Source organism: Microcaecilia unicolor, chromosome 11 (genome assembly GCF_901765095.1).
Source record: "Microcaecilia unicolor chromosome 11, aMicUni1.1, whole genome shotgun sequence".
Classification (NCBI taxonomy): Eukaryota; Metazoa; Chordata; class Amphibia; order Gymnophiona; family Siphonopidae; genus Microcaecilia; species Microcaecilia unicolor.
Genome location: NC_044041.1, coordinates 110,295,413 through 110,321,288, shown reverse-complemented (window position 1 = coordinate 110,321,288; position 25,876 = coordinate 110,295,413). Strand labels below are relative to the sequence as shown.

Here is a 25,876-nt window from a genome sequence, read left to right as displayed (position 1 = left end):
CTTCCGCTGTGTACATTCCTATGCTGCACAAGCCGGCAAGTTTGAAAATATAAGTGACATCAAATAAAAATGCTACCAACGAAAACGTGAATGCAGCAGCAGATGCTTGCTTTGGTTTTTTTTGTGTGTATGGGGATGACGGCTGCGGAGAAAGGGAAGAGGAGATTGGCTTCAGCTTTCTGACGTCATGTCGGCTCCTGTCTCACTCCTCACCTCCTTGGGTTGTTCCCACTAAACCTCCTTAGTTCCCACATTCCAGTCAGTTCCGGTCGCCTCTCACGAAGCGTCAGCGAGTGGCCACGCCCTCTTCACCCCTTGGGACGCCGCACGATCCCGCCCCCTTCGCCCCTTGCGTCTGCGCGTGACGTTAGTGACGGTGGCGACGGCGCGAGGCTCAGGCGGCGGGACGTGCGGAGGTCGGAGACGGGTCGCGGCAGCAGGGGGGCTGCCGGGGCGGAGACTCCCGGCTCGGGAGCGACGATGGCGGCCAACATGTATCGAGTGGGAGGTGAGATCGGAGACCCCAAGTCCCCCCCCCAAGTCCGAAAGGACTTCCTCGCTTCTAGCACCCCCACACCATCGCCTTCCCCAGAGCTCCCCCAAACTACTCAAAATTCACCTCTGATTTCCGGTCTATCCCTCCAAAACTCTTATCTGAAGCCCCTCTCCCAAATTATCCCCCCCCCCACACTGGAGCACACCCAACCCAACTTAACTATTCCTTAAAAGCTGTCATCATAACCCCCCCCCCCCAAAAAAAAAAAAAAAAAAAAAAAAAACCCTGTCTCGAGAACTTTCCCCAAACTATTCACTCTATTGGGTCCTATGAAATTATCCCAATCCTAGACCCCCCCCCCCCTTGTCCCCTCCCTCAGGGCCCTGGCCTTGTTTCTGTCAAATTAATTGAAGTTCTGTGTCTTCTCACCATATGGAAAGAACTACATGTTGAAGGAAATACTGTTACCATCCTCTCTAATAATAACCGATGTACTGGAAAAGGAGACGGGGTGCTCTTCCTATCTTTTCTCTAGACCTTTTCAGACTGATCTCTTACTAGATAACTTGGGTCAGTACTCCAACCTTCTTAGTCTTGCCTCAATCAACTAGAATACTCCTCCCTTCTTTTCCTTTACCAGCTCTAGCATCTGGTTTAACCAGGCGTGGGAGGAAAAAGAATAATCACAGAAGTATTATTTCCTAGGATTGGATGAAGAAAGTGGGATGTAAAAGTGCTTGCAGATGGTTTTCACTCCCTCAGCTAAAGTCACCCAAACTGCATGAGTAGTGATGCATGTTGGAATGGAAGAGTAGCCTAGTTGCAGTGGTGGGCCAAGGAAGTTTGGATTCAAATCCTACTTCTATTGACCCTTGTTGTGACATTGGGCAGTTTATTTCATCCTCCACCTCGGGGACAAATTTAGATTGTAAATCCTCAGAGGCATGTCAGTACCAACAGTGCCTGAATCTAACTCATCCTGAGCTCGGGTTTGGAAAAGGTAAATAAGTACATCTAGAATCCAAAATTCCATGGGTTTCCTGTAAAGACTTGTGATGTGTCCTTACTGGCAGATGTGGAAAAGAAAGTTAAGTTTAATCCTCTAGCCCCTCAGGTCCAACTAATAGTGCTAATGATAGTGACAGGTATGGTCACCTGCAGTGCTGAAAAGCACCTAGGACAAGTCGCCGAGAAGATATTTTATTGGCTGAAACATCATGTTATCGGATAGCACTGACAGAATTGAAACTTTTCGTGATAACTTCATATGTTTATAGAGCACTGGAGAACCGATCAATTTTTGATGAAATGATTCAGTGATAAATAGAATCTGGTTAGAGGGATTCTGTGAGGTGCATTACCGGAGCATAGTGCTTTAATCCAGTGTTCTCTCTAATTTTCGCAGGACCATGTGCGCATGAAAAACATTTTGTGCCCAAGCTTTCAGCCTCGACTCAATGTAGTATAGCCTATATTCACAATAAAGAAAGCCAGCAAAAATCTTGTGCACACAGTTGGTAGGCATGTGTACTCCCTTTCTGACCCATGTGCGTGCGCTCAGTTTAGACGAAACACTGCTTGCCACTGAGAAATACTGGCGAGTAGTATAGAAATACTCATTGTAGCAGATTGAGTCTGGATTTTCAATCCCAAGACCAGCTTGCTGCAGAGGGAGTGTTCCTTGATACTCACTGGTGACATCTATTGGTTGAATTAGGCTCAGACTGAGGACGGAGGAAAGAATTAAAAATGGGTGAACTCTCCACCCCTTGCAGTTGCAAATAAAGGCCCAATGAGCTTCCAGTTCACTTGGAACTGATCTTTAAGAATCAGGAAGAAACTGGCAGGTCAAAAGAAATTACTTGGATAGAAAATAAACTGTATGTTCCATCTAGTCTGCTCATTACTTTCCTTACTTATTTATTTATTTTTATTTATTTCATATGCTTGATATACTGTACCGCATGGGGCCTAGCCACGCTTCAGTGTGGTTTACAAAAGCAAATAAAAAACAAGGGTATCAAAGAAAAAGAGAAATGGAAAAGAGAAAAAGAAAAAAGGGAGGAGGAATGGGGGGGAACACCATGGAGTGATAAGGTGGAGGGGAGGAGACAGAGAAAAGAGAGGGAGGAAATCAGAAATACCAGGCAAAAGGGAAGGGTTATGAAGGAGGGTCAAATGTGTTTCTGACAAGGTGAGCTTTTAGTGTCAGTGTGAAAGATGCAATGGTGGGTTGATCCCGAATCTGACACGGGAGCTCATTCCAGAGTTTAGGACCTAAATAGCTAAAAGCAGAATCTCAAGTACTGGTGAGACGGATAGAAGAGGGCGGTGTTAAGGAAAGAAGATTATTAGCTGGTCTAAGGCAACATAAATGAGAGTAGGTAATAAGATACTTGTTCAGATAGAGAGGGCAGAAGGGGACCTAGATTTATATGCCAACAGTAGAATCTTGAATTTTATTCGGGAGAAAATAGGAAGCCAGTGTTCAGAAATCGGAAGAGGAGTGACATGATCTAAACTTTGTGCATTGTGAAGTATTTTGACTGCTGTTGATTGGATGCGTTGTAAGTGTTTTATACTCTGTAAAGGTAGGCCTGCAAGGAGGGAGTTACAATAGTCCAAAAGAAAAATAACCAGTGCATGTATAAGTGGATGTAAAAATGTGGCAGGAAGGGATGGAGTGGACAGACCGAAGATGACATAGAGCAAAAAAGGAAGCGAAGCACAAAAAATTGACTGTGAGGTTTGAAGGATAGAGCTGAGCTGATTGTGACGCCCAGAATCTTGACCGAGTCCTTGAAAGCCAAGGTAGTGCCTTCTAACAGAGGAGCAGGTCCTGGTGAATAGTGCCTTGAACTTTGGATAATCTTTATTGATCACTGCCTTCCCCTTCACTTCTTGACAAATAGGGATCCTCTATGTTTAGCCTAGGTATATCTGAATACCAATAAATTCCAATACTGTTTTTGTTCTCTTCTTAGAGGCAGTCCTATGCAGCTACCATTCTTTCTGTCTAGTCTGTGTATATCTTTTTGGAAATATAGCCTTCAGAACTAGACATCATACACAAGATTAGGTTCTTTCTCTGATTAGAGAGATGTACTGTAGAGGCTTACTGTACTGGTGATTAATGCATTTCTCTGATTAGAGAAACCCTGGCTAGATGTGTACATTTTGGCTGAAGACTGACTTTAGTTAGACTCTGGCAAAGTGTATTATTGACAGCTGATGGCTGTCTCTGATTAGATAGACACCGGTGAGGTGTGACAATGACGGGTAATGCATAAGGGTGGAAAAAGTATTTAGAAAACCTAGGCTTGGGAGCTTGGAAAAATACATTTTTCCCTTATAATTTACCCTATTTCTTTTACACGGTTTAATATTTGCCTGTTCTGCTTCTATTTTTATCCTTTGGTTCGCTCTATTTTTTTTTTTTTAGGAGAGATTCAGATTTTGCCTCCCTCCCCCCTTTTTTTTGGCCAAAACAGCGCCTCCTGCTGCAACACAGAAACTGTTGCATGCAGCAAGACTAAAAGTCTAAACATTTAGGGGGTACTTATCAAGGTGCGTTACAGCAGTAGTCATTTGCCCCTTAATGTGTTTTAAAGGGCACTAACGGATTTTATAGTACCATAATGCACCTTAGTTTGTTACTGCAGGTTACATAGTAATGATATGTGAATGCATGCAAAACAGCTCATTACTATGCAAATGCAATAATGCAGCTTGCGGTGAACACTGTAAGCTGCGTTATTCCTGGAAAATACTGCTTTTGGGCTGCTACTTAAAGGGGCTTGTGCTCAGTAATGAGGAGCTGCAATCCTCTTCTTCCCTCCCAAATGACATACCCTGCTAGGGGTCACCAGTGCCATTTTGAACCTGGCACCAGAAGGGGTAGGAGCAAGTGGGGATCTTTCCTGCCCCAAACCCATTAGTCACCAGGGATTAAAAACGTAGGTGCCTCGGAGAGGAGGGGTGCTTTGCCAGTGCTTCGTGGCCTGGGGGAAGTACTTAGGTGGTCAGTTTTGAGGCGGGGGATGTTATTTGAAGAGGAGGGGGCATCTTCTCTTTGCTGAGCACTGGTCCCTTTAACAGGTGGCCTAGGAGGATTGGACCATGGCATTGCAACCCGATGCTCCCAGGAAGGAAGAGTAATGTTGCATGCAAGGTTGATTGCAAGTTGCTGGGTTGGTGCAGTAAAATTTGCCTTTGTGGGCTTCCGAGACCACAGTCTAAGGGCTGTCATGTCCAGTGAAGTCAAATCCTCCATCAGACTCCCCTGACTGAACAGACAGTTCCCTGTCCCCCTAGTTGAGTGGGTTTCCCGAAGCCTCTTGGGGTATCTGCAGCTCCCTGGTTGAGGGTGTTCTGGATAGCATTTGTAGGTGAGATCCACCCTGGTGTGTCTGGGCTTCTGTTGTATAGAGAACTGCATGGGAACGGGCTTAGTGTGAATCACGTGGTTCCCAGGACTTCCGTAGGGATCCCCTCCAGGTCCACAGGCCTCCCATCCCATCGGGGATGGACACAGGTCCTGTGGGGTTCCCATTGAAGTGTAGTGCCAGGCCAGCCTACCTATCCTTTCCTTGTGCCATGGCAATTATAATAGCACTAAAAACATTAATGGATATGGTTGATAGCATTGACATCCCCATAAACACTGAGAGGGGTAGTTATGAACATGGGCTAGCATTAAGGTGAGTTATTCTACCACAAGTTGGGTTATTTTAGCACAGGGAACAGGCAGGGATGGAGGAGATTACTTGCGGGGATGGGTGAAATTTCCGTCCCCGTGCAACTCTCTACTCTGGTACCCTTATTCTCCACTGGTTCTTCCCTTTGTGGAGATAGGGGTTTTCTGGGCCAAAATAAAGTGCTTAAAAAAAAAGCGAGAGAAATTATCAAAGCGAAGAGGGCTGCTATAGTGATGCAGTGGACAGCTGTGGCCTGGGAGGGGGAGGGGAATGAAGTGGTTGTAGGGTGCTAGAGCAGGAGGACTTGATCTGGGAATGAAATTCCAGAAAAGGAAGTTATCAGATAACAACTAATTGTGCTTCCTGTCTTTGCAGATTATGTATACTTTGAGAACTCCTCCAGTAACCCGTACCTCATCCGGCGAATAGAAGAACTGAATAAGGTAAGATGTGAAACAATGCAGTTTCATAAATGAATGGTACATAAATACAAATCAAACATCTTAAGATACAGTTCCTAAATATAATGACATGCAGTTCATAAAATACAATTTCTAAATAATTAAATAAATAGTAATTAAACTCCTAACATCCAATTAAGGCTTGCTTCTGACTGGTTATGTCTCTTGTCAAAGTAGAACTAGCACACAGGAGCTTACCTTGACTCCTATTAAGACAGGTTGATGTTTTGTTTTAACTTGTTTACTGTTTGAGGTAGTTGGATGCTTATGCTTTTGACTTTTATGTTCTCAATGTGACTTTATTTTAATTTTTGTAATGTGCTGTGAATGGGTATTCCTCGGACCTTGCTAAATGGAAACTTCCTTAGTATCTTCACCAGACCAGTCCAAAACCAGGTGGAGATAGAGAAAACATTGTGAACGCTGTCATATAAGGATGCTGTGCAGCTGTAACAGTTCAGTCTCCAGCAGGTGATGTATGCAGCTTCTGTGTTTGGTTGGCTGAGGGCGTGTTCCTGGTCAAGTCAGCTGATTTCAGTTGAGCTAAGGAGTAGCTGTTTAAGGACTATAGCTAGGAGAAGCATACCCAGAGGAATCTGTGTCCCTCCCTCCTTCCTTTGCTTTTTCGGTGATCTATGTCAGAAGTTCTAAAAATAATAGTAAAAGCAGAAGGTGGTTCTGAAGAAGGTGGCAAGCAGGAGGGATGGAACAGCTGTGAGTAGCTGGCAGAGCAGCTTTGCCAGTAAGGTTTTTTGTTTTTCCTTCCCTGTTAGCCCTCTTGCGGGAGTCCAGGTGTAGAGTTTGGTTCCACAGCCCTCAGCTCTTCTGAAGCTTGCTGTTAGGACAACCGCTCTTCACAGCTTTCTTATATTTTCAGTATCTTCTCAGTTGGCAAATCTCTCTTCATGGCAGCACCAGCAGAGACTGTTAAGTCCCGCTACTATTGCAGTTCGCAATGGGGAGCTTGTTCGTCTTGCTTGTAGGCCTGTCTTGTCTCCTCAGTTGGAGCAGGGAGAAAATGCTGCTGGATGTGCAGGACTTGCTGGGGAGTGAGTCTCTGATGGCTGGGGAGAGAATTCAGTTGTTTCACTATAAGTTCACATAAATGGTGGCCATTTTGTTTTTCCGCACTTCTGTCCCTTCAGCAGATCCCCTGCTACAGGCTTTTCCAGCAACTGCAGGGTCCTTGGATGTGGAAGCTTTGAAGAGTAATTGGGCCAGAAATAATGCAGATTTGCAGTCATTAGCAGGATATGCTGAATCTTTAGGAGGTAGTAGTGCTTTCTCAGCACATTTTATTTTGTTGCTGGATCAGGCTTATCTGATGAAAAGAGTGAAGTAGAAGCCGACCAAATTCGGTTTCAGCTGAAACCGAAACTAAACCTTCCCTCCATGACAAGAAACGTGAACTTATATGTCTTTCATCTCTGTTCCATCCCCACTTTCCCCAACCGAAAGTTGCAGCCCTCCCTTCGCCTACCTTAGAAGTGATCTAGTGGCTGCTTCAATCCCCAGTTGCTCCTGCCCATTCCAGCTTCGCAGTCAAAATGGCTGCCGCAAGTTCCTATGGCAGCCTCGCAAGATTTTCTATCAGGAGAGGGGAGCCCACTTTTGGTTGGTTGGGGGGGGGGGGGGGGGGGAAGATGCAGGCCACTTTTGGCGAATTTCGCCCACAGATTCAAATTTGGCCAAAACCGAAATCCCCAGTTCCATTCGCCCTCTAGAGTGAGGTGTAAAGTGTAAGTCTTTACAGGATACTCCATCTGCATCCAGAGCCACTCAAAGCATATTAGGCTAGTGCAAGTGGAAGAATGGGATTCAGAAACTGCAGTCTCTGCTTATCTGACCATGCTCCCTTATTGGTTTACAGAAATTTGTGTTTAAGGGAGTCTGGAGGAAGAAGAGATCCCAGCGGATGAATGGGATGATCCCAAGGTGGACAGCCTTTTCTGTAAGAACTTCCTGTTCTTATTGCTAAGTTTCTGGAGGTCCTCAGTATTTCCTCTGTGGAGCCTTCAGTTACTGGGGGTCCCATAATGGAAGGCATTATAAAGCATTCTAGAGCCTTTCCTATGCATCAGTCCCTTATCAGTGCTGAATGGGACACTCCAGGATGCGAGCTTCCCTCATTTGACCTTTACCCTCAACAGGAAGGATTCATGAGAACACCGCCTGTGCAACTAACTCTTCACCCACTGTTCCAGAGCCATGAACTCACTTTTGATAGATTCAGTATACGTAGCAGTATCATTTGTGCCAACATGGATGAGCAGCATAGGAAAATGGTCTGTAGTCTTGATGAGTCTCGGCCAACTTTCTGCTAAATCTCAAATCTTGGCACCAGTCAGACAGCACACTCCCTGAACATAATGTCTGGTCAGCAGATGGACGCGTCTGTACCCTTCAGAAGAGAATCACCAACCACCACTACCTTTTGCTTCTCATTGGCCACTGATCCAGCATATTTGGGATTTTTGAGCTTTGTTTCCTCCTGTTCTCGAGATGTTTTCAGCTCTTCTACCTCCAGTGCTGCAAACTAGTTCTTCAGTTCAGCAGAAGATGGAGTCGGGGGGGGGGGGGGGGGGGGGTTGATTTGCGAGACTCCTCTCTTAGTTCTTGTACTTCTTTCATGAGGGATTCATTGTGCATACAGGAGATGGAGTTGGGAGGTTGATTTGCAAGACTCCTGTCTTAGTTCTTGTGCTTCTTTCATGAGGTATTCAATGTGCACATCAAACCAGTTCCTCACCTTGGATCAAACATTGGATAGAGTAGAAGCAGGTAGTTACTTTTATGTGAGATCTAAATTCCTGTTCATATTCCTTCTGTGGGTGTAGTTCTGCATACTTGCTCACCTGTTATTGGGGTATACAGTGATTTAGCTTATCCTTTCAGGCTTTAGAAATGTATTTTATGTATCTGATGTGTAGTGTAATGTGTTTGCTTTCTATTCTTAATTCAAGGGACCTTAGAGAATATATCAACAGGAAGAAACTAAGATTTTTCTATGCTTCCTTGATATAGATATATTTAAAAGAGGAAGGACGTAAATGCTAATGTTATTGTTTCCATACTGTTTGAGTGGGGTTCTACTGCTTTGCTAATGAAATACAGAATTGTTACAGCTGCACAATGCCTTTAACATGGCAGAGCTCACAATTCTGTATTCTCTATTACCACCTGCTGGTTGATGGGCACAACACCCACAGGGTTTGGACTGGTCTGGTGAGACTAAAGGAAAGAAAAGTAGCAGGTAAGTTAATTTCTCCATGTACAAACAGATGAATATTCTCACTAGGGGGAAATCAGTTGAGTCGTGAAATGTAAATTTATTTATTTAAAAATATTTATATCCCACAGCATCTCCAAATCTGGGTGGGTTACAACAAAACACACACATTAAAATAATACAACTCCCAATAGATACCAAGGGACTCATTTTCAAAGCACTCACTTACAAAGTTCCATAGGCTACTGTGTAACTTTGTAAGTCTAAGTGCTTTGAAAATATGCCTCCAAGTGTCATAAGTTTTAATGACGGTACTTCTAATAAATCTTTTGAAGTAGAACGGAAGGAATGAGGTTTTATTGAAAAAGTAGAATTACTCCTAAATAGCGTAATTCTGGCAAAACAAGAATATCAATCCCCTCAAATGGAAAAAAAAATAAAAGTAGGAGCATCATCCAAAGATCTGGTCAGAAATACAATTTGAGTCTTGGAAAGATTCAAACATAATTTATTAGCTGATAACCAAGACTTTAAATTTCTTAAACATAAAAATGAAAATGTGAAAGCACCAGAAATAGGTTTTCCAATCATGGAAAAAGAAACCCTGTATGTCTTCTGTAGAGAGGTGAACATTCACTCCTGAGCAGCCTAATAGTCTACAGATGGGGCCATATAAATTTTAAACAATAGTGCAAAGAAGAGCTCTGTGGCACACCTGAACGAATATCTTTTCAACTTGACATGTTAGTACCAGTACAAACCTGAAATTGCCAATTAGATGAAAAAGATTTAAACAAATTCCAAACAGTACCAGTCATCCCTAGAGCAGATAGATGATGTAATAAAAGCTCATGATCCAAGTTATAAAATTCTGCTACTATATCAAGGGTACATAAGTACATAAGCACTGCCACGCTGGGAAAAGACCAAAGGTCCATCAAGCCCAGCACTCTGTCTCCGACAGCAGCCAATCTAGCCCCAAGAACCTGGCAGAAACCCAGAATTTAATAACGATCAATGGACGTTTCCTTCAGGAATCTGTCCAGACCCCCTTTAAACTCAGCAAGACCAGCTGACCATCAAATAATCCACACCTTTAGCAAACCCAGAGTGTATGATATCAAAAACTGACAAAAGCAGTAAATATTCAATTACAGAAACAAAATTTAAACCTCAGTACCAATCTGGCCTACAGATCACACCAGTGTACAAAGCATCTTGTCACTTAATGTGTTTTATTTAAATGGGACATTGTGAAGAAACAGTGTGTTTTAAGCCTGTAAAATGTATTGGATATTTTCCTGTCTTAATTATGTCTGAAGTGTATTTCTCCTATTTGGCCAGCAGATGGTGCATGTTTATTCTTAAAGCTGTTACAGAGAACTGATGGGCCGATGATCAGAAGCAAACGCGGACACTACTACTATTTATCATGTCTGTAGCAGAGACCAATAGCATCATACTAGTGCCTGTGTTTGCTCCCGCCCGTTGATCAGAGCCGCTGAGCGCTTGTAATGACGCGCTTGCTGGCTCTGAACGCTAATTGCATGCAAACAAGGGTCTCCTGCATTCATCCCTCATGATCAGTGGGCAGTGCGCCAAACAAGGGTGCTGCTAGCACAGCAAACCTTATGCCAACTCGGAGCTGGTGTTAGGGTTTACTAGCGAGGAGGGAATGATGGAGACCCACTGAAGATGTTTGACAGTTCCAGGATTTTCACCCGGACCTATCAAACCTAAGCCCGTCCCCCCTCCAAAACACAAGACCCTCCAGGCCCTCCACCCCCAAAGCACAAAAACCCTGGTGGTCTAGTTGGGACTGCTAGCTTCCCCCACATTGCACAAAAACGCCCTGGTGGTCCAGTTGGATTGGTAGCTTCCCACCCACATCGCACAAAAACGCCCTGGTGGTCCAATGGGACCCTAGCTTCCCCCCCCCCCCCCCCCATACCCCACCACATCACACAAAAACGCCCTGGTGGTCAGAGGGACCACTATCTATCTACCTCCTTCCACTCCTGGCGGCCTACCTCTCAGTAGTAGTTGGAGGAGGGAGGGACTAGCACACCCTCCCTCCTCTTTGGATGCCTTCCCAAAATGGAAGTGTCCTGCCCAGCCTGGCAGGGCTCAACCCATATATGGAAGTTAAGCCCCACCCAGTGCATCCCAGGATACACCGGGCAGGGCCAGATGCCACCATTTTAGGAAGGCCCCGAAGAGGAGGAAGAGAGGTAGGCTGCCGGGGGTGGAGGGGAGCAGATAGTTAGCGGTTCCACTGGGCCATCAGGGCATTTTTGTGTAAATTGGGGGGTGAGAGTGGGAAGCTAGCAGTCCTACTGGACCACCAGTGTTTTTGTGCTTTGGGGAGAGGGGTCTGGAAGTCCACCGGACCTCCAGATCTTGTGTTTAGGGGTTGGGGGTGAGCTTAGGTTTGACAGGTCTGGGAGGAAATCCTGGACCTGTCAAACCTCTTCTGCTGTTTGACAGATTCAGGTTTTTGACAGCCTGGACCTGTCAAACAACTTCTGCGGGCGCATGCCCAGGCACAGTCCTCCTGCAGAAGTTCCCCTATGATCAGAGCTAATAGCGCACATAAATTTACATGCTATTATCTCTGATCATAGGGGCGGTAAAGCCCCCGCGCTGTTCCAGCACTATTTTTAGAGTGCTGTTTGGAACAGTGTGGGGCTTTCGATCATCTGCCCGTGAGTGTTTTTTCTTTAGTTTGACACAAACAGGAAGCAAGAAGCAGTATATATTTGAAATCTTATTGACTGGGCTCCGATTGTCCTGTAGTTTGAAATTACTCAGCAGTTGTTGATGGCTGTTGCTTCAGTCTTAGCCCAGAAGGAAAGAAAGACAGATCTCTTTTCTGAGGTTTGGTGAATTATATGTCCTGACCTTTTTCTAATTGATCCATTTTTCAGTTACTTGTTACTGTTTGCTATTTGTATGTTTTTGTCCCACTGTTCAATATTTTTAAGAGAATAAACTTAATTGTTTGTTTGCCCTATTTGTCTGGACTGATAACGAATCCTGGTGGTTTGTGTGTTGGGTCTCTTAGTGCTTTCTGGGAACTGAGGGACCACTGGGAGTGTGGTCTCCAGTAATCTAGAAATTACTGGGGATAATTTGAGAGCGGGAGACTCGCCCAGAGGCTGTTGTGACCCAGTCAGTGGGAGGAGGGTGCTAGTGTAGAGACAAGCGGCAGGTGCAGGCGGACCTAAGCTGTGCTGGGGGTAGACCCTCTGAATGGCCGTGTGGTAACCCCAGGTGGGTGGCTAGGCGTTTCGTGACAGCATGTAAGATCTGATCATTACCTAATCATTCACTAGGGAACTTTCCAAGGGACGACCTCCCCCCCCCCCCCCCCCCCCCCCACTGCTATGGCAGGCCATATTTTCAGGTTATCTTGAGATGATGTTTGTATGAAGGGGTGGAGTCAAGGCATCTTTCATCAGTCTCAGCAGTGACCAGTAAGAGCGGGAGTGGTGAGGAAAGTAAGGTAGTAGTGCTCCTCTTTCGCTGTACTTGTGGTTGCTCTTCTCACACATGTTTCATATCTGCAGACTGCAAATGGCAATGTGGAGGCCAAAGTGGTGTGTTTATTCCGTAGACGTGATATCTCCAGTAGCTTGAACAGCCTGGCAGACAGTAATGCACGTGAGTGACCAAAAAGTGAACATGTTGTGTCTTTGAAGAGTACTTTGTGTCACATGAGTGACCAGTTGTAAGGAATTTGTTTGCATGTATGTTTATCTCTTCAGTGAAAACCTTGTGTATGTACATGTGATCCTAGGAGAGCTCCTTGACTACGGGCAAGTGTGTTAATCCAAGGAGAGCCCTATGTATATGTGTGGGATATTTCAGGAAAGCCCCTTGGTAACATTTGTGTGCGTGTGTGTGTGCAAGCGGAAAGCTTCTTGATAAGTGTATTTGAACTCCCTGGAGAGCATTTTTGGGGATGGTGACCCGAACAGAACACTTGGAGAGCTATTTATGTGTGCATGTGACCACAGCAAACCACCTTGTGTGTTTGTGACTCCCAAAGAGGTTCTTTGAGAAGTGAAGAGTGTGTGAGTGAATCCTAAAGAGCTCCTGGGGAGGGGGGCATGGTCCCTTACAGTGTTCCTTGGGGATGGTAAGTAACTTTTGGGGTGACCTTGAGAATAGTATGTAGGAGTGAGCAACTGTTGCTAATAAATGACCCCTGAAACTTGCCATGTGGATTGTGTATGAGTGGCTATGAACCTAATATTTGTGTGTGTGTTGCCTTATTGAAGCAGCTAGTGTATGAATGATTAACCTCAGTTTCTCTCCAGGGCTCTTGTGTTATTTCCTGTTTTGCAAGCTTCAGTGTTACTGATGCGCCCCACTCCTGTGCCACTTCCGCTCTATCCTACTTTCTCAGATTCCTGTATGGCTCTTCCCCTCTCTTCTCAGGCTTCTGTCATTCCCCTCCACCATTTCTGTTTCCCAGGCTCTTGTATTGTTACTGCGCCTTCCTCCTCCTTTCCAGGGTCCTGCACTGACATAGGCTTTATTCCCTGCAGGTGAGTTTGAAGATGACTCAAAGCAACCATCTGTCAGTGAACAGCAACGGCACCAGCTGAAACACCGTGAGCTATTCCTGTCCCGCCAGTTTGAGTCACTTCCTGCAACCCACATAAGGTGCGTGGCATCTTCTGTATGTGCAGTCCGACCAAAACTGTCCAGGCCTGCCACTGCCATGCACACAGCACCTCTCCCCCTCATACTCCTGCACACAGCCTACCTTCCCCCCTCCAGAGCTACCTGTCAGTCAGCTCCCCCCCACCCCTCCACGAGCCTACCTTAAGCACCCTAGTGGTCTAATTGGAGCAAGAGCAATTTATAGTTGCTCTCGCCCCAGCCATCTCCATCGCAGAAATGGCTGTCTTTACCTTCAGTGGCAGTCTTGGCAGCCATTTTTGTAGAGCAGATGGTAGGGGTGAAAATGACTGTGAATTGCTCTTGCCTCGGTAAGACCACTAGGGCGTCTAAGGTAGGTCTGGGGTGGGGGTGGGGAAGCTGGCTGCTGGGTGGGTCCCAGAGGGGGGAAGGGAGGCTGTGTGCAGTGGCTGGGGGGGGGGGGAATGCTGTTTGCAGCAGGGAGTGGGGTGGGGGAGAAGGGAGGATGTGTGCTGGCCGCAGTGGGGGGAGGGGGGTTTCAGATTCAGCCAAAAATGCATTGGTATTTTTGGCCAAAACCCGAACCCAGATTTTGTGCTGGTTTTGGTGCCTAAACCAAAATTTAGCCGGCCTCTATTTGGATGTAGAATACCAATCTGTCCCCAGAAACACCTCTATATGCTGCTTCTGGTCTGCCTGCTTCCTGATGTTCTGTATTCTTTCTGTAGGGGGAAATGCAGTGTGACGCTTCTGAATGAGACAGATATTCTTGGCCAATACCTGGAGAAGGAGGTTGGTGGGGGCACTTCATGGGTGAGGGTGCAGCTCTGAGGGAAGGTTGAGCTTGAGTTGTGTTATACCGAAGGCATGGGAGCATTCTGGGATTGGGTTGGATAACATTCTTCAGTTACGGATGGAAACCTGTGGGGGGGGGGTGAATTTTCTCACTGGGGGAGAAGTGATACTCTGGTAAGTGTGGGTGGAGGCTCTCTAGACAGGCTGGCTAATTTTATTAGAGAGGGCGCTTGGGAGGGGGGTCATTTGATGTGAAGGTACCGCTTGTGTGATATATAGGCTGAGGTTGTGCTTTTGGGAAACAGGTCTAATTTTTTTTCTTTTTTTTTCAGGATTGCTTTTTCTACTCTCTGGTGTTTGATCCAGTGCAGAAAACGCTGTTGGCTGATCAAGGAGAAATTCGTGTTGGTTCTAAGTATCAGGCAGATATCCCGGATCGGCTGGTGGAAGGTAAATTCTGAGAAACCCTGATCTGAGGAAGAGTGAGGGATAGGGGTAAGGCACGTGTGTGATTGGACCTGTGCTGTCAGTACTGTGTGATGGGATTGCCCATTCTTGGCACTTAATCTGCACCTTTTGATTGTGTTTTAAGGTAAACCGCTTAGGAGTAAGCGGGGTATAAATTTTAAAAATAAATAAAATTCAGTATACCTTTAAAACCTGTTTGTAGTTCTTAATTCTCAGTGTGATACCCTCTGGTCTTGGTACTTAGCCCCTTCCTTCCTTCCTTTCTTGATTTAGGAGAGTCTGATAACAGGAACCAACAGAAGATGGAAATGCGGGTTTGGGATCCAGAGAATCCGCTTACAGACCGTCAGATTGACCAGTTCCTTGTTGTGGCACGGTGAGAACCCATAGCTTGCTGCACAGCCTACAACAGTCCTTCTGGCAGAGGCTGGAGACTGCCTACAAACTTGGATTGGGCAATAGGCTGGAGACAATAACAATCATTTGGGGGGGGGGGGGGGTGCAAGCAGCTGAGTAGGGAACATGTAAAGGCTGGTTTGGGAGGGGTATAGTCTGAGGGTGGAGAATGAGGTGGGGAAGGGGGTGAGCAGAACAACGGGATTATTGGGGGTAATGCACTAGGGCAGAGAGGTAACTGTTACTTCTTTTCTCCCAGGGCTGTGGGGACCTTTGCTCGAGCCCTGGACTGCAGTAGCTCCATCCGGCAACCCAGCCTGCACATGAGTGCTGCTGCCGCCTCACGAGACATTACACTGGTGAGCAAACATGGGGTGGGGGGGGGGGGGGGGAATGAGGTAGGGGTTGAGAGGATGGGATGAACAGTTGGGTAAATGTTGGCAGAAGATAGGTCTGTCATCCTGCTTACCTTGATCCTGTGGCCTTACCTTTCAGTTTCATGCTATGGACACGCTACAGAGGAATGGGTATGATCTTGCCAGGGCCATGTCAACACTGGTGCCACAGGGAGGGCCGGTTTTATGCCGTGATGAAATGGAGGAATGGTCAGCCTCTGAGGCAATGCTTTTTGAGGAGGCGCTGGAGAAATATGGGAAGGATTTTAATGACATCAGGCAGGACTTTGTAAGTATGTTTGAGAGAGACTGTGTAAGCATGTGTGTATGTGATGGGTAAGATTGAATAAGCTTATGGGATGTTTTGAGAGTATTTCAGAATGGTGGCTATTGGGTTCTGTGATGTTTTTAGGTGGGAGTTCACCACTGTGCCGCTTTCTGTTTGCTTAGTGCTTTCTTGGTTTTAAACAAATTGCATTTTCCCAAAGAACTGTTATTATTGAATCATTCTTTCCCTGCTTTTCACAGCTTCCCTGGAAATCATTGGCTAGTATTGTCCAGTTCTATTACATGTGGAAGACAACTGACCGCTACATTCAGCAGGTGAGCTGGGGCACTCTCTTCATTTGTAGATGTTTCTTGCTTCCATGATGCTGTGTGAGGAGCAGGGCTGATGAAAGAATTTGCTGTATCTGTGTTTCTGACTGGTCTTGTTCTCTGTCTGTGGTACTGGGAGGTGTATGTGTGTGGACTGAGCGTGTGAAGGAAGGTGTGTGGGGATGAGTGGAGGTCTTTGTGTGGCAATGGTTGACTTAAACTGTGCATGGTTCTGTGAGGTAAGGGGGAGAGGTGGGAGCAGGGCTAAGCTAGATGGCCTTTGTGTGTCAGCTTTGGGTGCTGACGTTTTCTTCAACTGAGAGTATCCTTCACAAGGGATGCTACTCAACATTTGTCTAAGCTGTGTAGGGGGTTTCTTAGGCCTTGTCAGAATCTGGTGGCACTCTGTCAAATGCCACATTTTTGCTGTCTGATTGACTTTCACTATTTTGTTGGCAGAAACGACTGAAGGCAGCAGAGGCAGACAGCAAGCTTAAGCAGGTCTACATCCCAACCTAGTGAGTATGGAAGTGGTGGGCAGGAAACGACAGCAGTAGCGCCCAGCCATATGTAATAATATTTATCAACCTTTCTCTACAGCACAAAACCAAACCCAAACCAGATCATCTCGGTGGGGTCCAAGCCAGGAATGAATGGAGCTGGCTTTCAGAAGGGGCTGACATGCGAGAGCTGCCACAGTGAGTACCGGGAAGACAGAGTGAGGAAACTAGTGCCAGCTTGTGTGGTCTGTTGTTGTGGGGACCTTTGCTTGCAGTATATCATCTTGATGATATATCACTTTTTCTTTTCTCAGCAACACAGTCGGCTCAGTGGTACGCCTGGGGACCCCCGAATATGCAGTGCCGGCTGTGTGCCTCTTGTTGGATCTACTGGAAGAAATATGGAGGTCTAAAGACACCAACACAACTGGAAGGAGCAGCCCGCAGTGCAAGCACGGTACACTGAGGGAGGAGGAGGAGACCCTGCTTCCCTTAGTCTGAGTGTGGTGGTGGATACCCTTTCAGGGTGTCTCTGTTCCTGTCTTTACTGTAGGAGTTTGTCTTTGCACAGAGCATTGTATGTGTTGGGCAGGTCACTGTTTTGTCTGTAAGAATCACTGTCCATGCACAACAAGCAGAGTGTGTTGGGTCTTTGTTTCTGACTCTTCTGAAAAGTAAGTAGAGTTTTGGGGGAGAGGGGAGGTTGTCTCATATCTTTGTTTTCTGCAGGAATCTTTCTTTTTCTATAGTGAACAGTATGTGTTGGGAAAGGAGTCTCTGTGGTCAGTGTAGTCTATTTTTTTTAATTTTTGGGTGGGGATGGAGGTTATTGTCCGTGATCCATTGTAGGAATCTCTCACATTTTCCTGTAGTAAGCAGCATGCGTTGAGCAGCGTGTATAAGTTCTAATGGGGCCTCTCCTCTCTCTGCTGCAGGAGCCTCATTCCCGTGGTCACATATCCCGCCCAGAAGCTCAGAGTCTCTCACCATATGCCACCAGCGCTAATCGCGCCAAACTTCTGGCCAAGAACCGGCAGACCTTCCTATTGCAGACTACCAAGCTGACACGGATTGCTCGCCGGATGTGTCGCGACATTCTACAACCACGTAGAGCAGCAAGAAGACCGTATGCCCCCATCAACTCAAATAACATCAAAGCAGAGTGTAAGTGTGAGCTACTTGCATGCAACAGTGTCTGACTACATGCTTCCTGTTACTCTGTGCATGTCGAGAGAGGGAGGAAGTAAATCCTTTCACTGAATATGTGTATGTGGGGAGGGAAGAGGAACTGACTTCTCATGAGTGGATTAGTGACCTCTTTTATCTATATCTGATTCTTTTTCATTTCTATAGGTTCCCTTCGACTTCCAAAAGCAGCAAAGACACCACTGAAGATTTTGCCTCTTGTGCGCCCACCGCTTGCAAAAATTGTGAAAGAGCTGGGTAAGGGTTTGGGGGCTACAGTTAGAATTTAGAACTGGATTGCAACGGGTACAGCTGTCATGTTAGGGTATCTGTTATATCATTTGCTTGGAGCTAGGATGACTGGTCAAGGCACTGATCACCTTCAAATCCTCTCATTTCATAGCCGCACAGGCCCCACTGAAGCCTAAAACCCCTCGAGGCAGCAAGATGCCAATAAACAGGAACCAAATCAGCCAGAACCGCAGCCTTGCAGCAATCGTGGCAAAGAGACCAATTGAGAGTGTAAGAAATCTCTACCTGCCCTTCAGTGACAAAATGAGTGTGTAAGGATCCTCTCCCTTGCCCTTTTGAGACAAGGTGAGAATGTAATGATCATCTGCTACACAACCTTGTAAGATGCGGTGAGAGGTTAAGGAATTGTCCCTCTATCTGTCACAGGGTTGGAGTATAAGGAACCTCTTCCCCTGTCCATTTGGGAGAGGGGAGACTATAAGGACCCACTCTCTCCTTAGCTTTTTCAGGGCAGAGTAAGAGCATAAGGAACTTCACCCAGCTTCCCTTTCAGTAAAGGTATAAGGAATGTTACAACCCCCAATTTTGGGGGGGGGGGGGGGGGGGGCTAAGAATGTAAAAGCTATTTCCCCAGCCCTTGTGGAGGAGGAGGTTTGTAAGGAATTTCTTTCCCCACCCTTCTGGAACAAACTGCGATTGTAAGCAGTTTATTCTTTGCAGGTATTCCCTCTCACTCTATTACCTCTTCCTTTTTCTTTCTTGCTTTCCCTTTCTTCATGCCTTTTCTCTCCCCCTTCCCCGTATCCTTGTCCCACAGCTGACTGCATGCTGCTTTCTGATAGGTGCAGGTATCAGGAGCTGTCACTACCACACCCTTATCAGCCAATGGCAGACTGATGTCATCAGGGATGAGGTCCACTATGCAGCCCACCGCGAAGCGCCAGAAACTGAACCCTGCTGATGCCCCTAACCCCGTTGTCTTTGTGGCTACAAAAGATACCAGGTGACCAGGGATGGGGGGGAGGGGGTTGGAGGAAAAGAAGACAGCATAGGGTCTGCTGGAGAGAAAATATAGAACTGAGAAGTACTCAGAGTGGTATTTGGGTTTTTTTTTTTTTTGGGGGGGGGGGGGCTAGGCAGGGGTTATGGGGCAATGCATGTGGCAAGACTAGGGATTACAAGCTGAGAATATGCTAGAGTTAGGGGTTCCCGAGGGTGTGTGTGCATTAGTCAGGGGAAGGTGGTCATGGGGCTCCCCCCTATTTCTGCTGCTTTCTTTGGTGCCCTGATCTGTAATCCTCTTCTTTCTCTCTGGGACCCTGTGGTGTAAGCACCTGTCTTCCTTTCTCTGCAGGTGTCTCCAGGTTCTTGCTGTGTAACCCTTTCTCAATCCTTGTTCATCTCTCCAGAGCCCTGCCCTATAATCAGATCTCTTTGGGCCATGCTGTGTAATCCTTTCTGCAGGTGTCTTAAGGGTCCTTGCTTTCTTTATGGGATCCTGCTGTGTAACTTTCTTCCTTTTCTTCCACAGGTCCCTCCGGAAGGCCCTTACACACGTTGAGATGCGTCGTGCTGCACGTAGACCTAACTTGCCACTGAAGGTGAAATCCTTAGCTCTACCCCCAAGACCGGCCCTGCCGCTGCCCCCTGTACACCCGGCTGGCACCAGTGACCTCATTGTGCTGGAGGACTGAGAGCAGCACTGTAATATTTATCTTTCCGAAGACAAAAACGTGTAATGCAAAACAAAACAAAGGGCTCATCCCTTCAGTAACAGCTGTCCTTCCTCCCATCCCCTGCTAGGGTTCCTCCTTCCATCTTTGGACCTTACCTGTGGGCTTTCCAGATAACATTTCCCTGGCACAGCTGCTCACTCCACCTGCAATGCAGAACTGGATAACATGCTTGTATGGATAGTGTCACTGTCTTTGAAGATTAGAGAGGGGAATTCTGCTTGCTCTCTCTCATCTAGCAGGATGCTGGGGTTTGTGGCTATTACACTTGGGTGAAATTGGAGAGTGATAGCTGGTATATTCAGTAAGAGCTTCCATGGAGTGCTTGCATGGGCAGGAATCAGGGATAGTACCCAGGGGAAGAAGAGCTCTGGCGCTTTATTCTGTTGCTGCCCCTCGCGGCTCAGGTTTGCCTGAAGAGTTTGTGTCATGGGAATTCATGCTAAAACTCAGCAGTATATAGAGCCGAGGGGAATGCTACAGAAAGCTGAGTGTCAAGGGAATTAGGATGCCTCATTGCTCTGTAAGTTTGCCCTAGGGTTTGGAAATGGGATGGGAGAGTCCCCCTTACCTTCAATGCTCAGTGAGTGCCCTATGGCTGGGGGATGGGATAGTGCCCTTACTTTTTTGTGATCCGTGACTATTCTTGGGGATAGGAGGATGCCCCTTATCTTTTATTCTGCAGAGTATTTGTTTGTATAGATGCTTTATATCATTCTTTTTTTTTTTTTTTAATATTTTCTTTTATTATGGTGTTTGAATTGTTTTATACAGCCAAGGAATTGAGTTCTCCGCTCCTGCCCTGGGAGCAGGTTTGGAAGGGCACAGTCAGTTCCACGTGCAGTTGTAAAAGATACGCTGCCAGATAAGAGACTTTTCTACCACAAATTGATGAAAACCCAGATCTTTCATCCACTTTTTTAAGAATCTGATTCTGTAACTGGTTCTTACAGTGAAGAGAAAATAAAAGTCTCATTTTCTGCTAACAGTGGGACCAGGTCTCTGTGAATCTCTTGGGATGAGAGTGGGCATGGGATGGAGATGCTCTCTCTGGATCTTTGTCAGTGGGGGAAGAGTCTGGATATTGTAGTGGACGGGCTTTGTTATAGTCTATGGTAGCGAGTGGATTGAAGAAGGAAATTAGACACCTTGAGAAGAGGCTACTGGTAGGGAACAGGGTGTCCTGGTACTGCTGCCACAGATCCCACTACTTAAATTCAGTATGGACGTGGTACAGAGTCCCCGTCAATGATCCTTAAAACTATATGCCAGATTCTTTTTGAGCATCAGAAGCACAAAATGAGAGTAAAACATTAAAATTAATCACAATTTTAGATTTAAATTCTCTAAAAGAATGGGTGGTTGGAGAACTTGTGAAGGAGATGGGTTAAGAGATCCACATGAGCAACCACTGTCCAGCTCCAACCACAAACGGGAGCCATGGGAGCAGCTGCTATTCAGCTCCAACTGAGAAAAAAAAATCAAATGGCCCATCTTCTAGCTCCAGCTCGCAACCTCAACCACATGAAGAATCATGTTCATTTCCAGCTAGGAAGAGAAGATCCATTCCCTCTTGTACTGGAAGGTGACTTGAAGTGAGGATACTTATCCAAAGTTTGGAGCACTGTAGAGAAAGGAAAAGAGATTCAGAAAAAGAACCAGTCTTTGTGTCTCACTGCTTGCTTCCCTGTGACTGATGACATAGGCTTCATGGGATGCAAGAATCCTGCCTTCCTGTAGGCTTGAGAAGTGTAGAAAGCAGGATGCAACCCTATCTTGAAGACTGTATGCAGTTCTGGTTCCACCATTTCAAAAAAGATAAGGGAACAAAAATATAAGGCTGAGTCACAAGTACAGAGAAACAAAACAATACGATCAAGAGGATGGAATGGTTCTCTATAAATTCAGCATGGAGAAGACATGAGACAGGGTATGATGCTTCTGTCTAAATATCTAGCAAGATCTCATTTAAATTGTGTACTTTCAAAAAGACATAAACCAGATAGAATCAGTCCAGATGGTAGCTACTAAAATGCTCAACAGCTTCCACCATAAGGCAAATGGTAGACAAGCTTATATAGCCCCTGGAGGAAAAGGAAACATTTTATACAGATTCAAGTACCTCAAGGAATAAACAGGAAGCAGGCTGTCTTTCCATGAAGAAGTGTTCTAGAACAAGTTATGGGGCAATGGTTAGGGAGGTTTGAATGTACTATAAGAAAATAAGCAAAGAAAAGGTGATGGACACACAGAAAAGCCTCTTAATGAAAGAGTAAACAAAATGGTTATCCAAAATTCAATAAACTATGAATCCCAAATATAGAAGATTCCTGATGGGGCAGAAGGGATAATGAGACTGAGAAATAAGGAGAGATGGCTTGGACTTTGTGCTCTCATTGTTTCTGGAGGTACAAAAAAAAAGCAATGGTTTGAACAAGTTCATACAGAATTTGCCCATTCGCATAGAGTTAGGATTAATGGACATACCAAGATACTGAAAAGTTTTTAAGTAATGAATAGTTAAGCTGTGAATTTTTTTTGCTGATTTTTTTTTTTTTTTTTAGCTCATGCCTTTACCTATACAGTTCAAAGTAAGTTACCTTTAGAGGTAGGTATATCCCTATCTCCAAAGAGCTCACAAATATGTTTGTACCTGAGTCAACAGCAAGGTTAAGTAACTTGCCCAAGGTGTGTTGGTGGGATTTGAACACTGGCTTTCCAGGTTCTCAGCCTGCTGCTTTTACTACTGGCCACTCTTCCACTCAAGATTAACAGTGTAGCTGGATTTTAAGAAGTCTGAACAAGTTTCTGGAGAATAATTAATAGGCAGGTGCTTGTTCAATTGACTTCAGTTGGCAGCAGTCAAGAAGATGATGCTGGGCTTGATGGGCCTTTGATCTCATACAGCACTGCACTCATATCTTTGAGAAGGCTATTTTGCAGTGTTCATGAAGTTTGCAGATTAACTGTGCTTTTGTAGATTAAGAAGGGGTGGGTGTATGGAACTGTTTGTGGTGTGAGCTCATATAGCATGGGAGGATGCTGATGCAAATTCACCATTTTGGAAGTACATGGATAGGGCACTACCATGGGCTCAACAGCAGGCAGATATCTGTTGCTGTTCCTACAGAGTACCTGCTGCCATACGTTACTTTAGGTACTTTTTCCATTCATGCCCTGCTATATTACCTGTCATATCTCAGCTGAAGAAATCTTGCAACAAAGCCAAGCGGGCCTGCTCTGCCTCCGCTGTTACTGTTTCCTTTGCAACCTCATCATCGCCCTGTGGTTCCTGGGTGCCAACTTCTGTGCATGCCTCTATACCCCTGGCTACTGCAATGTTGTGTAGCACACAGCAGGCCACAAAGATGTGGCAAACCTTCAGGGGGCTGTACTGTAGTACCCCACCTGACCGGCTCAGGCAACGAAAACGAGCTTTCAGTGCTGCAATAGTTTGTGTGATGATGGCATGTGTGGTGCGATGCACAAGATTATAGTGGTGCTCAGCTGGAGTCTGGGGGTTCTCAATGGGGGTCATTAGCCATGTCTTCAGGCTGTAGGCGCTGTCTCCTATGGTAAGAAATAAGATAAATAAAGCTCAGTAATACGAGGCACAGCCTGCTGGCTAGACATTTTTAAAGTTGTCTCATTGCTGACTGGAATTTCTGATTTATCTGTGCTCAGGGCAACCAGCTACAGGCCCTTCGCCGTTGCCTATGCTAGTAGTAGAAGATCATATAGGCCTAAGTCAGTTAGGGTCAGGCAAGGAACTGGCTGTCTCAAAGAGAAGAAAGTATCTGCCCACGTTAGAGAGGTCAGACTCAAAAGGTGGGGGGTGGTCTCTGCTGTAGGGTCTTACACAGGGAAATGAAGCTGTTGCAATCTGCGTTGGGACTGTGTGCAAAGATCTGCGAGCCAGCAAAAAAAAAAAACCCCTGTTTCCCCTCAACTCCCGCCTTCCTGCTCGAGTCAGACTTAAAAAGAGGCTCCTTCTCTGGGGGCTAAGGACCGGGGTGGGGGGCGACGACACTCACCCAGCAGCCATCCCCTCTCCTCCTGCCAGCTCGCAAAGATGTGCTTCAAGCTGGATTGGTTCAGGATCGTGGCGTCGTGCATGGAGCCCGGGAACTCGGCCACCACGTGCGTGATCATGCCCCGGGCGTTGCATACCAGCTGCATGTTCATGGAGTGGTAGCGCTGCCTGTTGCGGTATAGGTTCTCGTGGTCCGAGGGCGGCTTCAGCGCCACGTGGGTGCAGCCCACGGCGCCGAGCACGTGCGGGAAACCAGCGACGGCCAGAAACTCCTGGCGGGTGCTCTCGCGCTGCTGAGCGCTAAAGGGGAAGCAGATGTAGATATTAGCCCGGCGCACGAGGGCCGCCGTTACTTGCGCCACGCAGCGCGACATGCTGGCCTGGCTGATGCCCGCCGCATCGCCCGCTGGTGTCTGAAAAGTGCCCGATGTGTAGAAGTTGAGGGCAGCTGTCACTTTGACATAGACAGGGAGGGCGTGGCTACGGCCAGTGGAAGGCTGCAGGTCCCGCTCTAGGATGTGGCACAGGTCGCGGATCATCTCGGGGTTCAGCTGGTAGCGCTGCAGCACCAACTCCTCGGGCATGTTCAGGAACTGGATGCGGGTCTTAAAGACCCGTTCCTGCGGCACCCGACGCCTGCGGCGGGCGTGAGCCCGCTGGGCTAGCAAGTACAGGGCCATGACTAGGAATTATGGGGGGGGGGGGGTGGTCCGTTCCGCCACTAGGGGGTCTTTGTGCGTCTCGCTGCCACCCTCTTTGTTTTGGTCTCTCCCCTCCCCCACACTGTCTGTCGCCTGTAACTGTCTCGTCTCACTCACTCCCTCCCTTTGTCTTAAGGAAGCGGCGGAACACGTCGCCCCGCCTACTCTTCCCCCCCCCCCCCGTTGCCATGGCGTCCGGTCATTGACTCTTGTCTCCCTACGCCGAACATTGGCGGCGTGCTTACGTCCTGCTCCAGGACTTGTGGCTTAAGCACTTGAGTAGGAGGGGCGCCCCCAAGTTGGTGTGTTGCCGGAAGTGGTTTCCCTTTTCGTCGTTTCCGGTAGGGCCGGGGGCATGTGGCGGAGACATTTGAATAATAGTAACTATACGGTGGAAAGATGGAGCTGGAGGCTGATGTTGAGCCGTTGCCGCGGGGTGGATTTCGCTGCTGTCTCTGTATGTTGCAGGTGGCGAACCGTGAGTACCTGTGCCGCGAGGGGTGAGAAAGGGAATGGTGCGCGTGCTTGGAAAATAGGGAAGGCGCGCGCTTTTGGCCGACCTTGGAGGTCTGTACTTGCAATATAGTTTATTACACTGATAGTCGTTCCTCTGTATGCAAAAGCACTCAACGCTCTGGTTATGAAATGTTGTTATAGGCAAAATTAGTCAAATCAATTGAATATTATATGTTTCACCCAAATTGTCTCAAAGATAAATGGGATCATCAGAAGGTGAGTAAAATGCTTAAAACCTCACACTTGTAGCATTTACCAAAATTCCTTATAGATCCAGTTCTTTTTGACAAAAGATTTTATGTTCACTACTTCTGTTTATAAAAACAACTTATGGAAAATATCTGAGAAACTCATAAAACTTCAAGCTTACTTAAACATGCATGAGGACCGATGTACACAGCATTACTGCGGTTTTATGGAGCAATGCGCAAATTTTTTATTTTTATTACATTTGTACCCCACGCTTTCCCACTCATAGCAGGCTCAATGCGGCTTACATATTATATACAGGTACTTATTTGTACCTGGGGCAATGGAGGGTTAAGTGACTTGCCCAGAGTCACAAGGAGCTGCCTGTGCCTGCAGTGGGAATCGAACCCAGTTCCCCAGGACCAAAGTCCACCACTCTAACCACTAGGCCACTCCTCCACTCCGGTTTTAGTGTAGCTAGTAACTCGTGTGGAAACACCGCAGACGATACTAAAATACGGTCATCAGGTATTCTGTAGCCATGTAGTGACGGCAGCTGGCCTTGCTGAGTTTAAAGGGGGTC

General features: G+C 46.5%; 3 protein-coding genes across 7 annotated transcripts in view; 2 read left to right on the top strand and 1 right to left on the bottom strand.

Annotated features, from left to right (window-relative positions):
* The first annotated feature begins 361 nt into the window (after positions 1 to 361).
* On the top strand, positions 362 to 20,842 carry MTA2 (metastasis associated 1 family member 2). Of its 2 annotated transcripts, XM_030220243.1 has the most exons (18): positions 362 to 508; positions 5,569 to 5,636; positions 12,453 to 12,546; positions 13,437 to 13,554; positions 14,262 to 14,325; positions 14,661 to 14,778; positions 15,070 to 15,172; positions 15,452 to 15,551; positions 15,688 to 15,876; positions 16,116 to 16,190; positions 16,644 to 16,702; positions 16,785 to 16,882; positions 16,999 to 17,141; positions 17,620 to 17,848; positions 18,038 to 18,127; positions 18,273 to 18,391; positions 18,964 to 19,124; positions 19,653 to 20,842. In XM_030220243.1, the coding sequence occupies exons 1-18, from the start codon at positions 481 to 483 to the stop codon at positions 19,813 to 19,815; spliced, it is 2,019 nt and encodes a 672-aa protein (XP_030076103.1). In that variant the 5' UTR covers positions 362 to 480; the 3' UTR covers positions 19,816 to 20,842. The 2 variants fall into 2 exon arrangements, with proteins under 2 accessions (XP_030076103.1, XP_030076104.1); XM_030220244.1 differs by lacking the exon at positions 18,964 to 19,124 and having other exon boundaries at positions 19,653 to 19,774.
* Positions 20,573 to 24,581, bottom strand: LOC115481179 (putative nuclease HARBI1). Of its 2 annotated transcripts, none has more exons than XM_030220245.1 (3): positions 23,889 to 24,581; positions 23,044 to 23,424; positions 20,573 to 21,478 (listed from the first exon to the last, which is right to left on the bottom strand). In XM_030220245.1, exons 1-2 carry the CDS (start codon positions 24,565 to 24,567, stop codon positions 23,054 to 23,056), a joined length of 1,050 nt encoding a protein of 349 aa, XP_030076105.1. In that variant the 5' UTR covers positions 24,568 to 24,581; the 3' UTR covers positions 20,573 to 21,478; positions 23,044 to 23,053. The 2 variants fall into 2 exon arrangements, with proteins under 2 accessions (XP_030076105.1, XP_030076106.1); XM_030220246.1 differs by lacking the exon at positions 20,573 to 21,478 and adding an exon at positions 21,546 to 21,649.
* A 312-nt stretch (positions 24,582 to 24,893) lies between these two features.
* TUT1 (terminal uridylyl transferase 1, U6 snRNA-specific) overlaps positions 24,894 to 25,876 on the top strand; it is a 39,177-nt gene continuing 38,194 nt past the window's right edge. For 2 of the 3 annotated variants that reach the window (XM_030220240.1, XM_030220239.1), the window contains exon 1: positions 24,894 to 25,066. In XM_030220240.1, the coding sequence (XP_030076100.1) occupies positions 24,988 to 25,066 (79 nt within the window). In that variant the 5' untranslated portion in view covers positions 24,894 to 24,987. Of the gene's footprint in view, positions 25,067 to 25,187; positions 25,321 to 25,876 lie in introns of those variants that run through there. The other variant, XM_030220242.1, reaches the window with a different exon arrangement.